This window comes from Eleginops maclovinus, chromosome 4 (genome assembly GCF_036324505.1).
Source record: "Eleginops maclovinus isolate JMC-PN-2008 ecotype Puerto Natales chromosome 4, JC_Emac_rtc_rv5, whole genome shotgun sequence".
NCBI lineage: Eukaryota > Metazoa > Chordata > Actinopteri > Perciformes > Eleginopidae > Eleginops > Eleginops maclovinus.
Window position 1 is genome coordinate 19,160,135 of NC_086352.1, and position 12,541 is coordinate 19,172,675.

The following is a 12,541-nucleotide window of genomic DNA, read 5'->3' on the forward strand; positions in this document are numbered from 1 at the left end:
CACCCACCACAGTATCCCCTGCTCCTGTTTAGTGTCTTTATTTGCCAAGTGATTTTGTTTACACAGGAGGGTATTTTTAGTGTATATGGGTGCCCGCTCAGCTTCACACAGCAGCTCATCCCTCATATTACAAAGCAGCTCTGCACTGAAGATTGTTATAGCTCTCCTTGCATGTCTGTGATCTGCAGGGAGAGTCCTATCAGGATGGTCAAGATTTAAGCACACTAGCAACAATTCTGCTCAGGATTTTGTTGTATCAGTTTGTTGTTCATTTATGACACTTGGATACAGAGGTGATTAAACACATTAAAAATGCAAAATCGCTAGCATGTAGGACTCTAAATAAGGATTATTTCCAATATAAATTCATCTGCCTATATTTAGAATAATTGATTAATCCATTGGTCCATAAAATGTAAAAAATAGTTTTAAAAAAATCTATCCTAGATGCAAGTTCAAGGTAATGTCATTCATTTCATGTTACTATTATATTTAGTTAAATATGATATAATAAAGAGCGGCAGCATTGTATGCAATATTTGCATACAAATAATTACTTTAACAATTAATAGATTAAAATGTGGGATACTTTCTATCCATCAACTAACTGTAACAGCTCTAGATGCCTGGCCTAGTGGTCTTTTTATTTCTCTATATGCAAAATAAGCAAGACTGTAAAAAACTAAACATATGAATAGTGGTTAATGTAGGGAATAAAGATTTGATTGATAATAATGTGAAAAAGTGTTTAAAACTTTCTGAATTGGTTTGGAAATCACACTATATTTCTCCCTCATTGCTCCGCACTGTAACAAGACATCCGACAAACTAAGACAACAAGGCATATGAAGGGTATTGGGTCTTTTGGTGATTTGCACTGCTCGAAGTCAATGATGTTAAAGATATAATAGGCATTTGCATTGCCCCTTGCCCACATGAGAGTTGGACATCTTAGAATATGTCAATGCAAAAGTCCAGAGTTGGCAACAGGTTTGCAAGTTTTCTGTAAAATAACCACCCATAGTGGATAAACAACATATTTCGGAGAATAGACACATACCCACATCATACTACAACCATGCAGAGGACTGGAAAAGGACCCACTTCGGAACCACTTCTGAAAAGTTTATCACTATTCTAAAACAAGAAATAAAATATCTTATTCATTGCAACCAATGCTAAATAAACTCAGAAAGAGCTTGCATAATCAGGCCATTAGATTGGAGTATTTAGTCCAGAGGTGTACAGTAATACACCTGTTTCAAGTGATTCTTCACAACAGAGGCCAGATCTCTCACCCCATCAGCCTGCCTAATCAGTACAGAAAAAAGATAGAAAGAAAAAAGCTTTTACTTCCTCAATCCTCCTGACACGGTGGCGGACAGATGGAGGGGTGCTGACCACACAGCGGGGAGGAACATTGAGGTTTAACATCAGTCCTCACACCTGCCTGAAGGAGGGAGCAGGGTAGGCATAGGCCATGTCCTAATGCACTCCTACTGCCATCTGATGTTCTCAAGACAGGAATATCAATGAGAGGTGCACTAGCAGCTTTTGGTAATAGCAAAGACTAATCTATATTCACTTTTTGGCAGAAAATATCAATGCCATATGACTTTTCCTCCAAAATGATGACAGATGAAGGTACTAATGCTACAATGTAATTGAAAGGCAGAAGCATGCATGAGCAAATCTTGATTTAGCCCCGATCAAAGGACAAAGGTTTAATGTTCAAATGTCAAAACAGGCATATATGGCATTTGGTCAGCTAATCTATAGGATAGAGGGATGACTTGTTTCGTGGCAAGCGAGCACAGAAGAGAATGGGGGGAGGGGGGGGGTTGAGGGCGGGGTTTGGCAGACAAAGGGAGCTACAAGGAGATGTAGGGATAGCGCTACAGCATTCACCCAGGCAGGAGGCCATGAAAGGGGTGGGGACAGTAAGGTCGGAGGGTGATGGAGAGCCACCGTCTACCCTCCAAACACAGACGATGCAAACTTGCGAACACTCCCACATAAACTAACAGGAGTGCCACATAAATCACTCTTACTAACTTGTGTCTGAGTCTGAGGAGTTGCTCGTGGAAATTGTAATGGACTCTGCCCAGTCACCATCACACCTATTTACATTTACACCCAAGAAAGGAGCTAAATTCACAGTAGCATGGGCATAAACTGAGACACTTTTACAGGACTCCTGCATCTTCCCCTATTTCATCCTTTACAGCTGTCTGGGTTCTTCTTTTACTTTTTATTAGTCTCATATGAGTCCACCATTATAATCGCAGTTAAATCACCATGAGCGTTTCAGAATCAAACAAGGTGGAATCATCATCTAGCAGCCAAAGGGTCCGTCTGAAGTAGTCAATAAAATAAATAAAACGTATTATGCTCAGTTATTGTACTTGCATTTATTGCATATTTGGCTATTTCTGCTTTTTATTCTCTTCATGTTTGCACTGACTTTCCCTTTGTTTCCCTGCACACTTCATATAATGTTTGTAAATCTTTCCAAATGGTCCCTGAGGTCAATTGCAGTCTCCACATATGAATGGGACTGGGGTAAAAAAAATAATTATTTTTTAACAAAGCTTCAACTCTTTACAATTAATTCCAGACGAACAGACAAAAGCAAGTCATTTCAATTGATCCTAAAGCTATTTTGTAACAGGGGGGCTTTTGTGGTGTGTTGCCTGGTGACGCGGGTGTGCTGTGGGGGAGGGGCGGGAGCCATGGCCAGGCCCACTGTACCAAGCTTGTCATTCAACCAAATGATGAAAAGCTTCCTGAACGTAAGCTAATGAGGAGGTCCTAGAGAAACTGAGGAAAGGGAGAGAGAGGACCGGACCATCAAAGAGATAACATTTAGGAGGAAAAAAGAGTTTCCCTGACCGGCCGCCGAATTAAAGGGGCAACGGGGAGTCAGTCCTACCAGCCCCCGACCGTGAGCTCACACAAATGGTTGTCAAGCAAATAAAAAGTGAAATTTATGGAGGGAGGTAGTGTGGAGAGTAAGATGGAAGCGAAATCCACTGGGAGGGCTATAAAGAGGCGTCAGTAATCACACCACCCTTTGCATCACAGTGGTGCAAGTCAGAGCTCTGTTGTAAGAAGGACTATAACACAGCAAATTACCTCAAAAACACAAAAGACAGCATCAACATTAACAAACACACAGAAAAGAAAAACAAACACTATTTAGTGATTGTTGTTAGGAGAGCATTTACTTGTCTTCATAAGATAAATGAGAACTCTGTATGGTTACCTAGAGTATAAACCAATGATTGTCCAAATCCCTTTAGAATATACTTCACCTCTAACATTAAACTCTTTTAAGACCTCATATTAAAGACTTAAAACATAAAGGTCTGATAAATTGAGGCTTGATCAACAGGGGAACACTATACTAAACAAGAGCCTGCGGGTACCTGGAGGCAGAGCAATGGAATGAAGCTGGGCCATGAATGATTATCATTATTCTGAATGTACAGTATAGAAATCATCTATAAAGCTTTCCAAAGATGCCTGAACTGAATGACTGCAGGTAGAAAAGTCGTTATGGCTGCTTATGGAGGGCCCCTTGGTGGGGAGCAAACTACCACAACTAATGGTGCAATGAAAGCCTCGTTAGTATGAATTCTAATATAATTAGAGCATTTTCAGACACTGCAAAACTGAAAACCAGGTAAAATCTACAGTTATATATCAACATTACTGTTTTATTGCAATTACTCTAAATACAGAAGGCATTAGTGAGTAATGATGGGTAACATGGGGATATTTTACAGTCAGAAGTTCTTATCTCACGAGTCCCTTTGAAGGGTCTCTGGGGGATTATTTCCACAGTGATGGCTTTTTGCCGCCTTGATAGGAGCAGGACTCAATTGAGGAAGGACAGACTATAATCATAGCAGAGCTTCTACTCATTCAGCACCTCGCCTTCAAAGACTGTTCCATACAACACCAAAGTTCAAGGGTCAACAATCAGAATGTGAGTTTCAGTAATCCTTCAGTCCCTTCCCAAATCAATACAAGACGAAAGGAAATGCTAAAAAGGATCTGCAGGGGGAGAAAAGTCCTGTCAGAAATGAATATTTCCACCCTGAATTCATTTGAAACTGATCCACCAAGTCCGAGGTGTGATCCAAGTCAAGTTCATCCACCAAGATTAAATCAGTATTCACATCAAAGCCTTTCCGAAGCTGATGAGTGATGGCGGACTGCTCTACATTTCCACAATCCTTCATTTTTAATGATCATATACAGTATGAATACTTCAGTTTAAAATGTAGGAGTTTTCTTGATATTTCATTCAAATATCTGTGACGCACAATTTGACATTACATCGCAAATCCATAACAAGGCTGATGATAATTTACCAGATTAATGAAGGAAGTGTTGCATGGTTTTCTTGATGGCTGGACAACTCCACTGCATCACAACTTTTTACTTTATATATAGTTGCACTTTAAAGAAAGGCTTTAACTACGCTATGCTCAGTGAAGTATTGGTCTATCTTCAACTTATTGGAGAAACACGGTAACTTTGAGGCTAGAGTATACTAGCTAAATTATTTACAAACACATAACCATTTCTGAGTGATTACCCACTTAAAATTGCATCTCAAAGCACATGTTGATTTATCTGGAAATGAAACTCTTTTTCGCTCTAAAGCAAAATTGTTTATTGAATACATGCTACCAGGTCTTGATACCATAAATAATACACTGTTCAATTCTGAATACAAATCATCTGATTATTTTTTTATGTTTCTCTGCATGCTTTTCAGGTGATAAACATGTTTTACATTTTGCTTTTTACAACTACGTCAAAAGAATTGTTTGAAATAAAAATAAAGGGGTCTATTGTATACTGAAAATTATTCCTGATGCCGAACAAAGGAAATGTGATGAAAAAAGCCGCTGCAATCTGACCTTTGAGAAGAAAAGTCTTCAACGGAGGCTTTAAAAGGTTGCATGTATTTGACAGCGACAGCTACTAAGCTGAAGTGATTTTTCCCTTCGTCCAGTGAGGCATCCCTGCTAACCTCCCTATCCTGCTGAGTGGAAAAGCTGTATTGGCCACAACAGCACAGCAGTTTGCTGTCTACACATGGCTCGGGAATCAACAGGCTTCTGTGAGCCTTTGTCCATCTCTGTTTTACAGTGTACATATATCAGAGCCTTTCAAAAACTCTTAACTCAATGCAGGGTACACAGTACAGTATCTCTAGAAGAGCTGCGGCAACGTCTCAGCGTGTCCTCAGAGGAATGTGCATGACAGTGATGCCTTTGATTTTAAGTAAGTTGAGAAATGCACTGTGTGTGCGCAAGAGAGAATAGAAGAGAGGAGTACAGAGAGTCAGATCGACTATGATATGATTAATACATAGTGAATGAACCATGGCAACAGCGCTGACAATTTAATTTGAACTAGAGTGACTTCATATAAGAGATTTGTGGTCAAACTGGGGAAGATTTATCTTGATGCCTCCACCAGTGAGAGGGCAGCTGTGTAGCTTCGAGCTTATTGCACTCTTACAAAGCAGCTTGGAGACACGAGGGCTTGTTAATGCTAAACTCAAAAGCTTGAATTTCCCATCAGCACTGTAGATGAGCATCACAAAGATCATTACACTCAAAGAATGATATTCAAATATTCAAATGACAGTTCACACAGGAAAATTAAGTACATTTACAGCACAGCGATACCCGATGTCTGGGACTGGACTGAAATATGATCCCTCAAGGCGATATTTCAAATAAAATGTTTACATTTGTGGGGAAAACAGATCACAACTTAATTAAGCAGCTATGGTTGCAGATTCTGCTTGTGTCATATCTAAATCAATCATGATTTCCTATTCTGTCACTTGAGACGTTACATAATGACAAAACAATTAGGCCCAGACAGAAAATTGAGGTGGAATCTCAGTTAGATACTTTAAGTTAGTAGGGTCAGATTTTACAGATAATAAAAGCTAGAAAGAAAATACCTAATTTGTTTAATCTGTTTAAAAACTATTCATTGAGGTTTGAAAGTTAAAGTGACTTCTATAAGCTTGTTGTCCCCTTGACATTGGAAACCCCAGGTGTTTTTAGTTATTTTTGAACAGAGATGGGATAGCTGTTGCCCCGTATTAATTCTTAATGCTAAGCTAACGACGTCATATGTTACTAATGTCACTGAGTTTTTGTTTAACTGCTGCTACTTGTTTTTAGCCATAGCTGCGTACTTATTTGTCTTTATTTTTTTATTGTATTACTAATGCATGTTTTTCTTCTCCATATTTAATAAGTTAGCTTAATCTTTATTACTGCATGCCTTTTTTTTACCTGCTATACCACTTTTGCTGTAACACTGTACATAAAGCGCTTCTGATTCTGATTAAGCAAACCGGCTGCATATTGAACAAACATTAATAACAGTAGAAAAGATGAATCTCTTATGATCTAATTCTGGGCAACAAAAAAAAGATAAACAAACAATAAGAATAGAACAAAACTACTATATCTCCAGAGTGCACCACTATAAGAAAGGAAAATACACTTACTGGCTGCCTGAATGCGGGCTTTGCGGCTCACCACCAGCCCAAAAGAGTTCTCTGCCACACACTCGTAGTCACCCTCGTCAGATGAGGCATCAGATTTGGTCTTCTGGAAGTGAGCGATCAGTAGTGAGCCATTGATGAAGGTGGTGTGATGTTGATCCTGAGTTAAAAGCAGTCCGTTGTGCCTCCACTGTATCGTTATCGGGGGGATGCCATCTACCTGGCAGTGCAGCATGAGGGGCTGCTCCTGTACAGCGATGATGTCACTGGGCTCCAGTGTGAAGGACAGTTCTGCTTCGCACATCACACCTGAACAGACACACAGACAAAAGTAAACTGTATAGTTGCACCTCAAGATTTAGTCTTAATCTTGTAAACAGTATTTCAACACAACAATTTCAACTCAATGTCTTTTTCATCTCGTATTTTTCCTAGGTTTGCTCGGTGGTCATGGTTAAACTCCACAGAAGCTCCAGAAAAAGCTAATAAATTCACAATGCCTTAAGATTTAAGGATTAACATGTCGACCATGAACCAGAACACTGAAGATGGATTCACCCACCCATTCATTTCTTTCCATACTTACTAACCACTACTCAGGGTCATGAGGGACTTTAACTGGTAGGGTCTATGTAAAACATTTCCCGTTAACTCTCATAACCAAACAAATAAGAAGAATGTGTCTCATGTCATATGAATAATGACAGCACACAAGGCCTTACAGCTAATGAATTAGAAGCCTTGACAAATATACCTCCAGGCTACAGTCACAAGGGAATTCATAGGATCGAATGCACCATATGAGCATGTGTATTTTTGTACTGTACACACACACACACACACACACACACACACACACACACACACACACACACACACACACACACACACACACACACACACACACACACACACACACACACACACACACACACACACACACACACACACACACACACACACACACACACACACACCAGGTCTTTATGTCCCAGCATGGACTTTGTCAGCGCTATACCTGTTCTTTTTATTTTTGCTACTCAATACAATATGATGTGTCAACAGTACTAAATGTAATTGTGGCAATGCGTTCCACTTCATAATGACATGAGGAGATCAAGTTTTTTATATTTTTGGTTTCTGAGGGCAAAGAGGGGGGAGTGGGAGAACAATAAATAAAGGATGTAAACAGCCTGACCTGACTCGGTACTATAAAAGAGGAGCTTAGCGGGGCTCTCTCGGTATCATGTTTCAGCTGCTGATGGACTAAGCACTACCAGTCTCTGCCCCAGGCCCTGGAATCTGGTGGGAGGGCACTGGAGGGGGGGCAAAGCACAAGGGTCAAAACAGAGAACCTCCGGCTTCATCCCTCAAATTCCAGCCGATGAATACTTACCCTTAGGTGCAGACAAGGAATTCATTGACACACTCCTCCATGAAGATCACATATGGAGTATAATGCAAAGAAACATTTCCTCTTCCTCTCTTTAACTCTGTATCCTTTTTTTTATGTGACCCCCCCTCCTTGTTTCACTCAACAAGCATGGAACATAAATGGCCATGGGACCAGAGACACATCAGTGCTACCACTTGTGAAAAACAAGGGGGTGGTGGTGGAGAAATATTTAACCCTTAGCTGGCAGGCAGTGATCCCCCTGCTTTGGCTGTAGCTCTCCAAAAATGATGCTGGCCACAGAGCTCCATCTCCTTTGGTCCAACAAAGATCACATGTTTCCAGACGGAAAGCAGCCAGCAAAGAAAAATGGCCTACAAAGAGCCTGCAGCCAGACATCCAGTCAGTCACACTTCATGTTTTGATCAAAACGTGGATAGCTCTCAAATAAAGTAAGTATTATACTGTGCCAAATGCTTCTGGACATCAGATCAACTGAAATATACTGGAGGCTTTTATCTTTCTAAGCTGTCAAATGACACGGGTTGTACTAAACTTAAGAATTTGTTAGGGGACACTTATTCGAAGACTAATCATTTGGTGAAAAAGGCATTATCTGATCAAATAAATACATCGTAGTTAGTACACTAGCAGAGGGTAGACCTAAAAATACATTACTCAATGTTTTCACTCTCTGAAGGATAACAGTCAGGTGTCCATGTGTCGCAATGGCAGTAATTTGATTAAAACGCTTTAATGATGTTTTTATACTTCCTTGTTACTTCAATTAATCAGTTTCATCCATTAGCCAGGACATGGTAAGAGTTGTTGTGCTCCGGCTTTGCTAATAAATAAAGCATGCTGCTAGAGTGACTGGCTAATGCAATGCCGAGCCCCGGGTGGGTAGAAGGTTACAAACAACGATGTGACAAAGGTAAATGAAAAAATGTTTTGAATCATCTGAAAGATTCAGTCAGAATACCTAGGACTCAAGAAACAGGGGATAAAGTGCTTTGTATTGTTAAGGTTAAAGTCCTCTGTGAATGCTGAGGATCCAGAGGCTGTGCGGAGAGGAGAGCGCAGCTGTGGAAAGTGGTGGCAAGAACACCGCCTTTCCAGAGAAACACATGTTCGAGGACATGAATCCATACATGCGTGGATTTTCATGGTTAGATAAGGGGAGGGAGGGAGGAAGGGACACACACACACACACACACACACACACACACACACACACACACATCCTTATGCAGAGGAAAGAGACACTAGCATGTCGGATTACCGGGTGAGACCAGAGACAAGTGTTGGCTAAGTGTGGCTCATGCACTGGCTTACTATTGACAGATAAGTGTGGCTGGCTGGCACAACGGTTTACTGCTGCTGCAACAGTAAAGTTAGGGTCTCACACCAGCCCCTGACAGAGAGATGTACTTAGCAGACACAAAAACCACTGGTGGAGCTCAGTGAGCTTAACACACACCACAGGCTTCTTGCACACAGAAATATCATATGATTACACTATGAAAACAGTTTGGGAATTAATTTAGATTCAGTATGAATTTTGTATAAATGCTACATATCACAACATTATAGTTAATAGTTACATGTTTAGAATACCTTACTAAGCATCCATCTGCTGCAGCTCTCTCATATTTCTAAATATCCAGGTTAATGTGCTATGACTGACGGCTACAGACACCATTATGTCAGGTTTGTTTAAAATAGGGAATAATGTTAAGCAAACTAAACAATGGTTGTGAGTTTATCCTCCATTAATTTCACTGAAATGTAGATGGTAAGCTGAGGCAGCATTTCAACTTTGAAGAAAATCATGCACACCAACTATTCCACATGAGTGGTGAGTATTAAACAGGAAGACACTTGCAAACCTAGTAAGCATTACTTAAAAGGTGTCCTCCAGCATGCATAACAAAAGTCATATATTTGCATTAGGATCAGGTAAATGTATATGAATAAAACAATACAGGTCACAAGTATATAATAGTACATAACATCTTGATTTATTTTGTATGAAGCCTATATAATCTGCCTAAAAAGCAAAATATGTATTCTACTCCTAGTGAAAATACAATGCATGCAGCATTAATACTTGAATTCCCTTATAATAAATTATGCAGAAATTATACACAAATACTCACAAACTTATAGTTTTGAGTAGTCAGCCATTAACTTGTTATAATAACAAGAGCTCAGTGAACATCACAGAGAAAAAAACAGTAATAGGTTACAGTAGTGAAGTGCAGCACAGGAATGCTGAGAAATATTCCATGTGTTGGCATGATAGTAGATGTAGGGCAGCTGTTGCACAATAACCTCTCATTGTACCGTACTCTCTTTTTTTCCCACAGAAGTATTCACCTGTAGTATCTTTTTATAAAGGTAATAAACTACATTCTGGTAGCTTTCAATGAAATGTGTTTATACAGCAGACATTAGAGTATAGAGGGTAGGACCAGAACAAGTTATGAAGTGAAATCAAAGCTCTCTTTCATGGTATAATTGAACATTGATACAGACATATTTTCTGAAGCTTGAAAGACAAAAGCTACTGCAGTCACTCCATTATTTCAAAGCAAACACTTGCCTTTTTGATAAACCATCATTTTCATATCATCAAATCTTTTAAAATATCTACTGCCTCAGAGATGGAGCTTTTCAAGCCATAAGACATAATGCAGTTTTTCTTCTTATTGCTTCTTATCATCTCTGCTTAAAATCTCATACAATGTGCCTTTATCTTAACTGGATCTAATCTCAGAGGCGGACTTAAAAAAGAGCTTAATGTCTTTAATGTGATGGCTAGATTGGAAATACATCCATCACAGAGTGTGTGTTTCTGAAGTTTTTGTTCCCAGACCCAGACTGTACATGTTATGAACCACTGTGTACTAGCCTTTATGATTGCAGTCAGGGCCTTTGTGGGTCCCTGTGTGGTATGCTTTGCAAATACTCTCCTGCCTTTGAATTACGGGGCCTCACATAGAGAGAGAAACTGTCTATCATAGTGAACAAAGGGGCAAAAAAGAAAATTTGAAAAGAAGAAAAGGGACAGTCTTGACATTTAATCTGTACAAATATTCCTCCCAGTAGGCAATAACCACAGTCTTTTAATCTAACCTCAGAGCAATAACCACTGTCATTTCACCCTGCCACGGGGTGGTGAGCAGTAAGGGCTCTACAGTCAAAAACTCCATCTACTTTGCAAGTCCCAAAAAAGGAACTGCATGAACTTTTGAAAAAGTGAGTTGCCTTTCAAATTCAGATGGAAGAGTTAAGTAGGGCATTTTTTGATCACTTTTAGGAGATGGAAGTAATTGTAACTGTAATTCAAACGCCTATAACCAAAATACAAAAGAGCAACACCTTATTATCTGGTTTAAATAAGTTGAGTAGTATTAAAGCCCTCATCTTAGCTCCCTTAGTGCTGACTTTGAAATATTGAGACCATGTGATTAACAATAACATTGGGAAAGGCACTCTACATCTACAGCTCTATGGGACGCCAGATGGAAAAGGCAGTCAAGAGGACAACTACAGTAGTAAACTTAGCATTTTCTGCATAATTCATTGCTGTTTTACTGAGAAAATGTGACTTTCTCACCGCTTAACTTGGACACCTTTCACTTAAACATTGTACCTTATTATAATAATGTCTCCAACAAAATCCACATGGAAACAAACCGGAAAATGCTGAGTGCATTGCACGTGGCTATGCTTTTGTTATTATTGTGCTCATTAGCAATCTAGATCTAAATATATTACCCATATGAATTAGCCTAATGGCGAAACCACATCAACAGCCTGCGAAAACATGTGAAGTTGCATTTAACTTTAAATACATTATCAGCGTGTAACTCAATAGCTTGCAGGTACAAATTCCACAGTGCACACGGCTCCATGACGAGTCTCCACATTGGCATTTACAGCCGAAATGCTAACGGACGTAGGAAAGGGGCCAAGTTCAGGGTTACTGGTCAGCAGCACACTATCGCTGCCTGCAGCATGCACCAAGCTCCGGAGAGAAGCAAACTAACAGCGGTTAACCTCCGCAAAGCCACTCTGCACCACCAAACTCTCCACTGGTATAATAAGATAATGCAACTTACCAATTAAAGCATTTAGAAGTATTCCCAAAAAGCACGGAACAAGGCGGCGGTGCCTTGTGGATGCCATTTAAACACTTAAAGAAAATATTCCAGCACTTGCAGAACACAACGTGAGGTGAATAGACGGGGGTAAAAAAAACAAACACAGATATCCAGCTTCAAGCACTACATGTTCCGACCCACACTGCTACACTGTTTGGTGGCTCGTTGGGGTCGAACACGCTTTCGCCATTTTAGCCATCTATCAGGAATCTGTCAGCATCCCGCTCTCTCTCTCTCTCCTCCTCACTCTGCTGTATCCCAAAGACTGCCTCTCTCTCTCTTTCTCTCTCTCTTTCTCCCTCTCCCTCACACACACACACACACACACACACACACACACACACACACACACACACACACACACACACACACACACACACACACACACACACACACACACACACACACACACACGCACGCTGAATCTGC

General features: G+C 40.1%; 1 protein-coding gene across 1 annotated transcript in view; it reads right to left on the reverse strand.

Moving 5' to 3' along the window:
• The window catches only part of igdcc3 (immunoglobulin superfamily, DCC subclass, member 3), a 49,261-nt gene extending 37,124 nt beyond the window's left edge, over positions 1-12,137 (reverse strand). The window contains exons 1-2 of the mRNA XM_063882159.1: positions 12,071-12,137; positions 6,554-6,859 (exon numbers count right to left, since the gene is read on the reverse strand). Of these exons, the coding sequence (XP_063738229.1) occupies positions 6,554-6,859; positions 12,071-12,137 (373 nt within the window). The remainder of the gene's footprint in view (positions 1-6,553; positions 6,860-12,070) is intronic.
• Between the last annotated feature and the right edge of the window lie 404 nt (positions 12,138-12,541).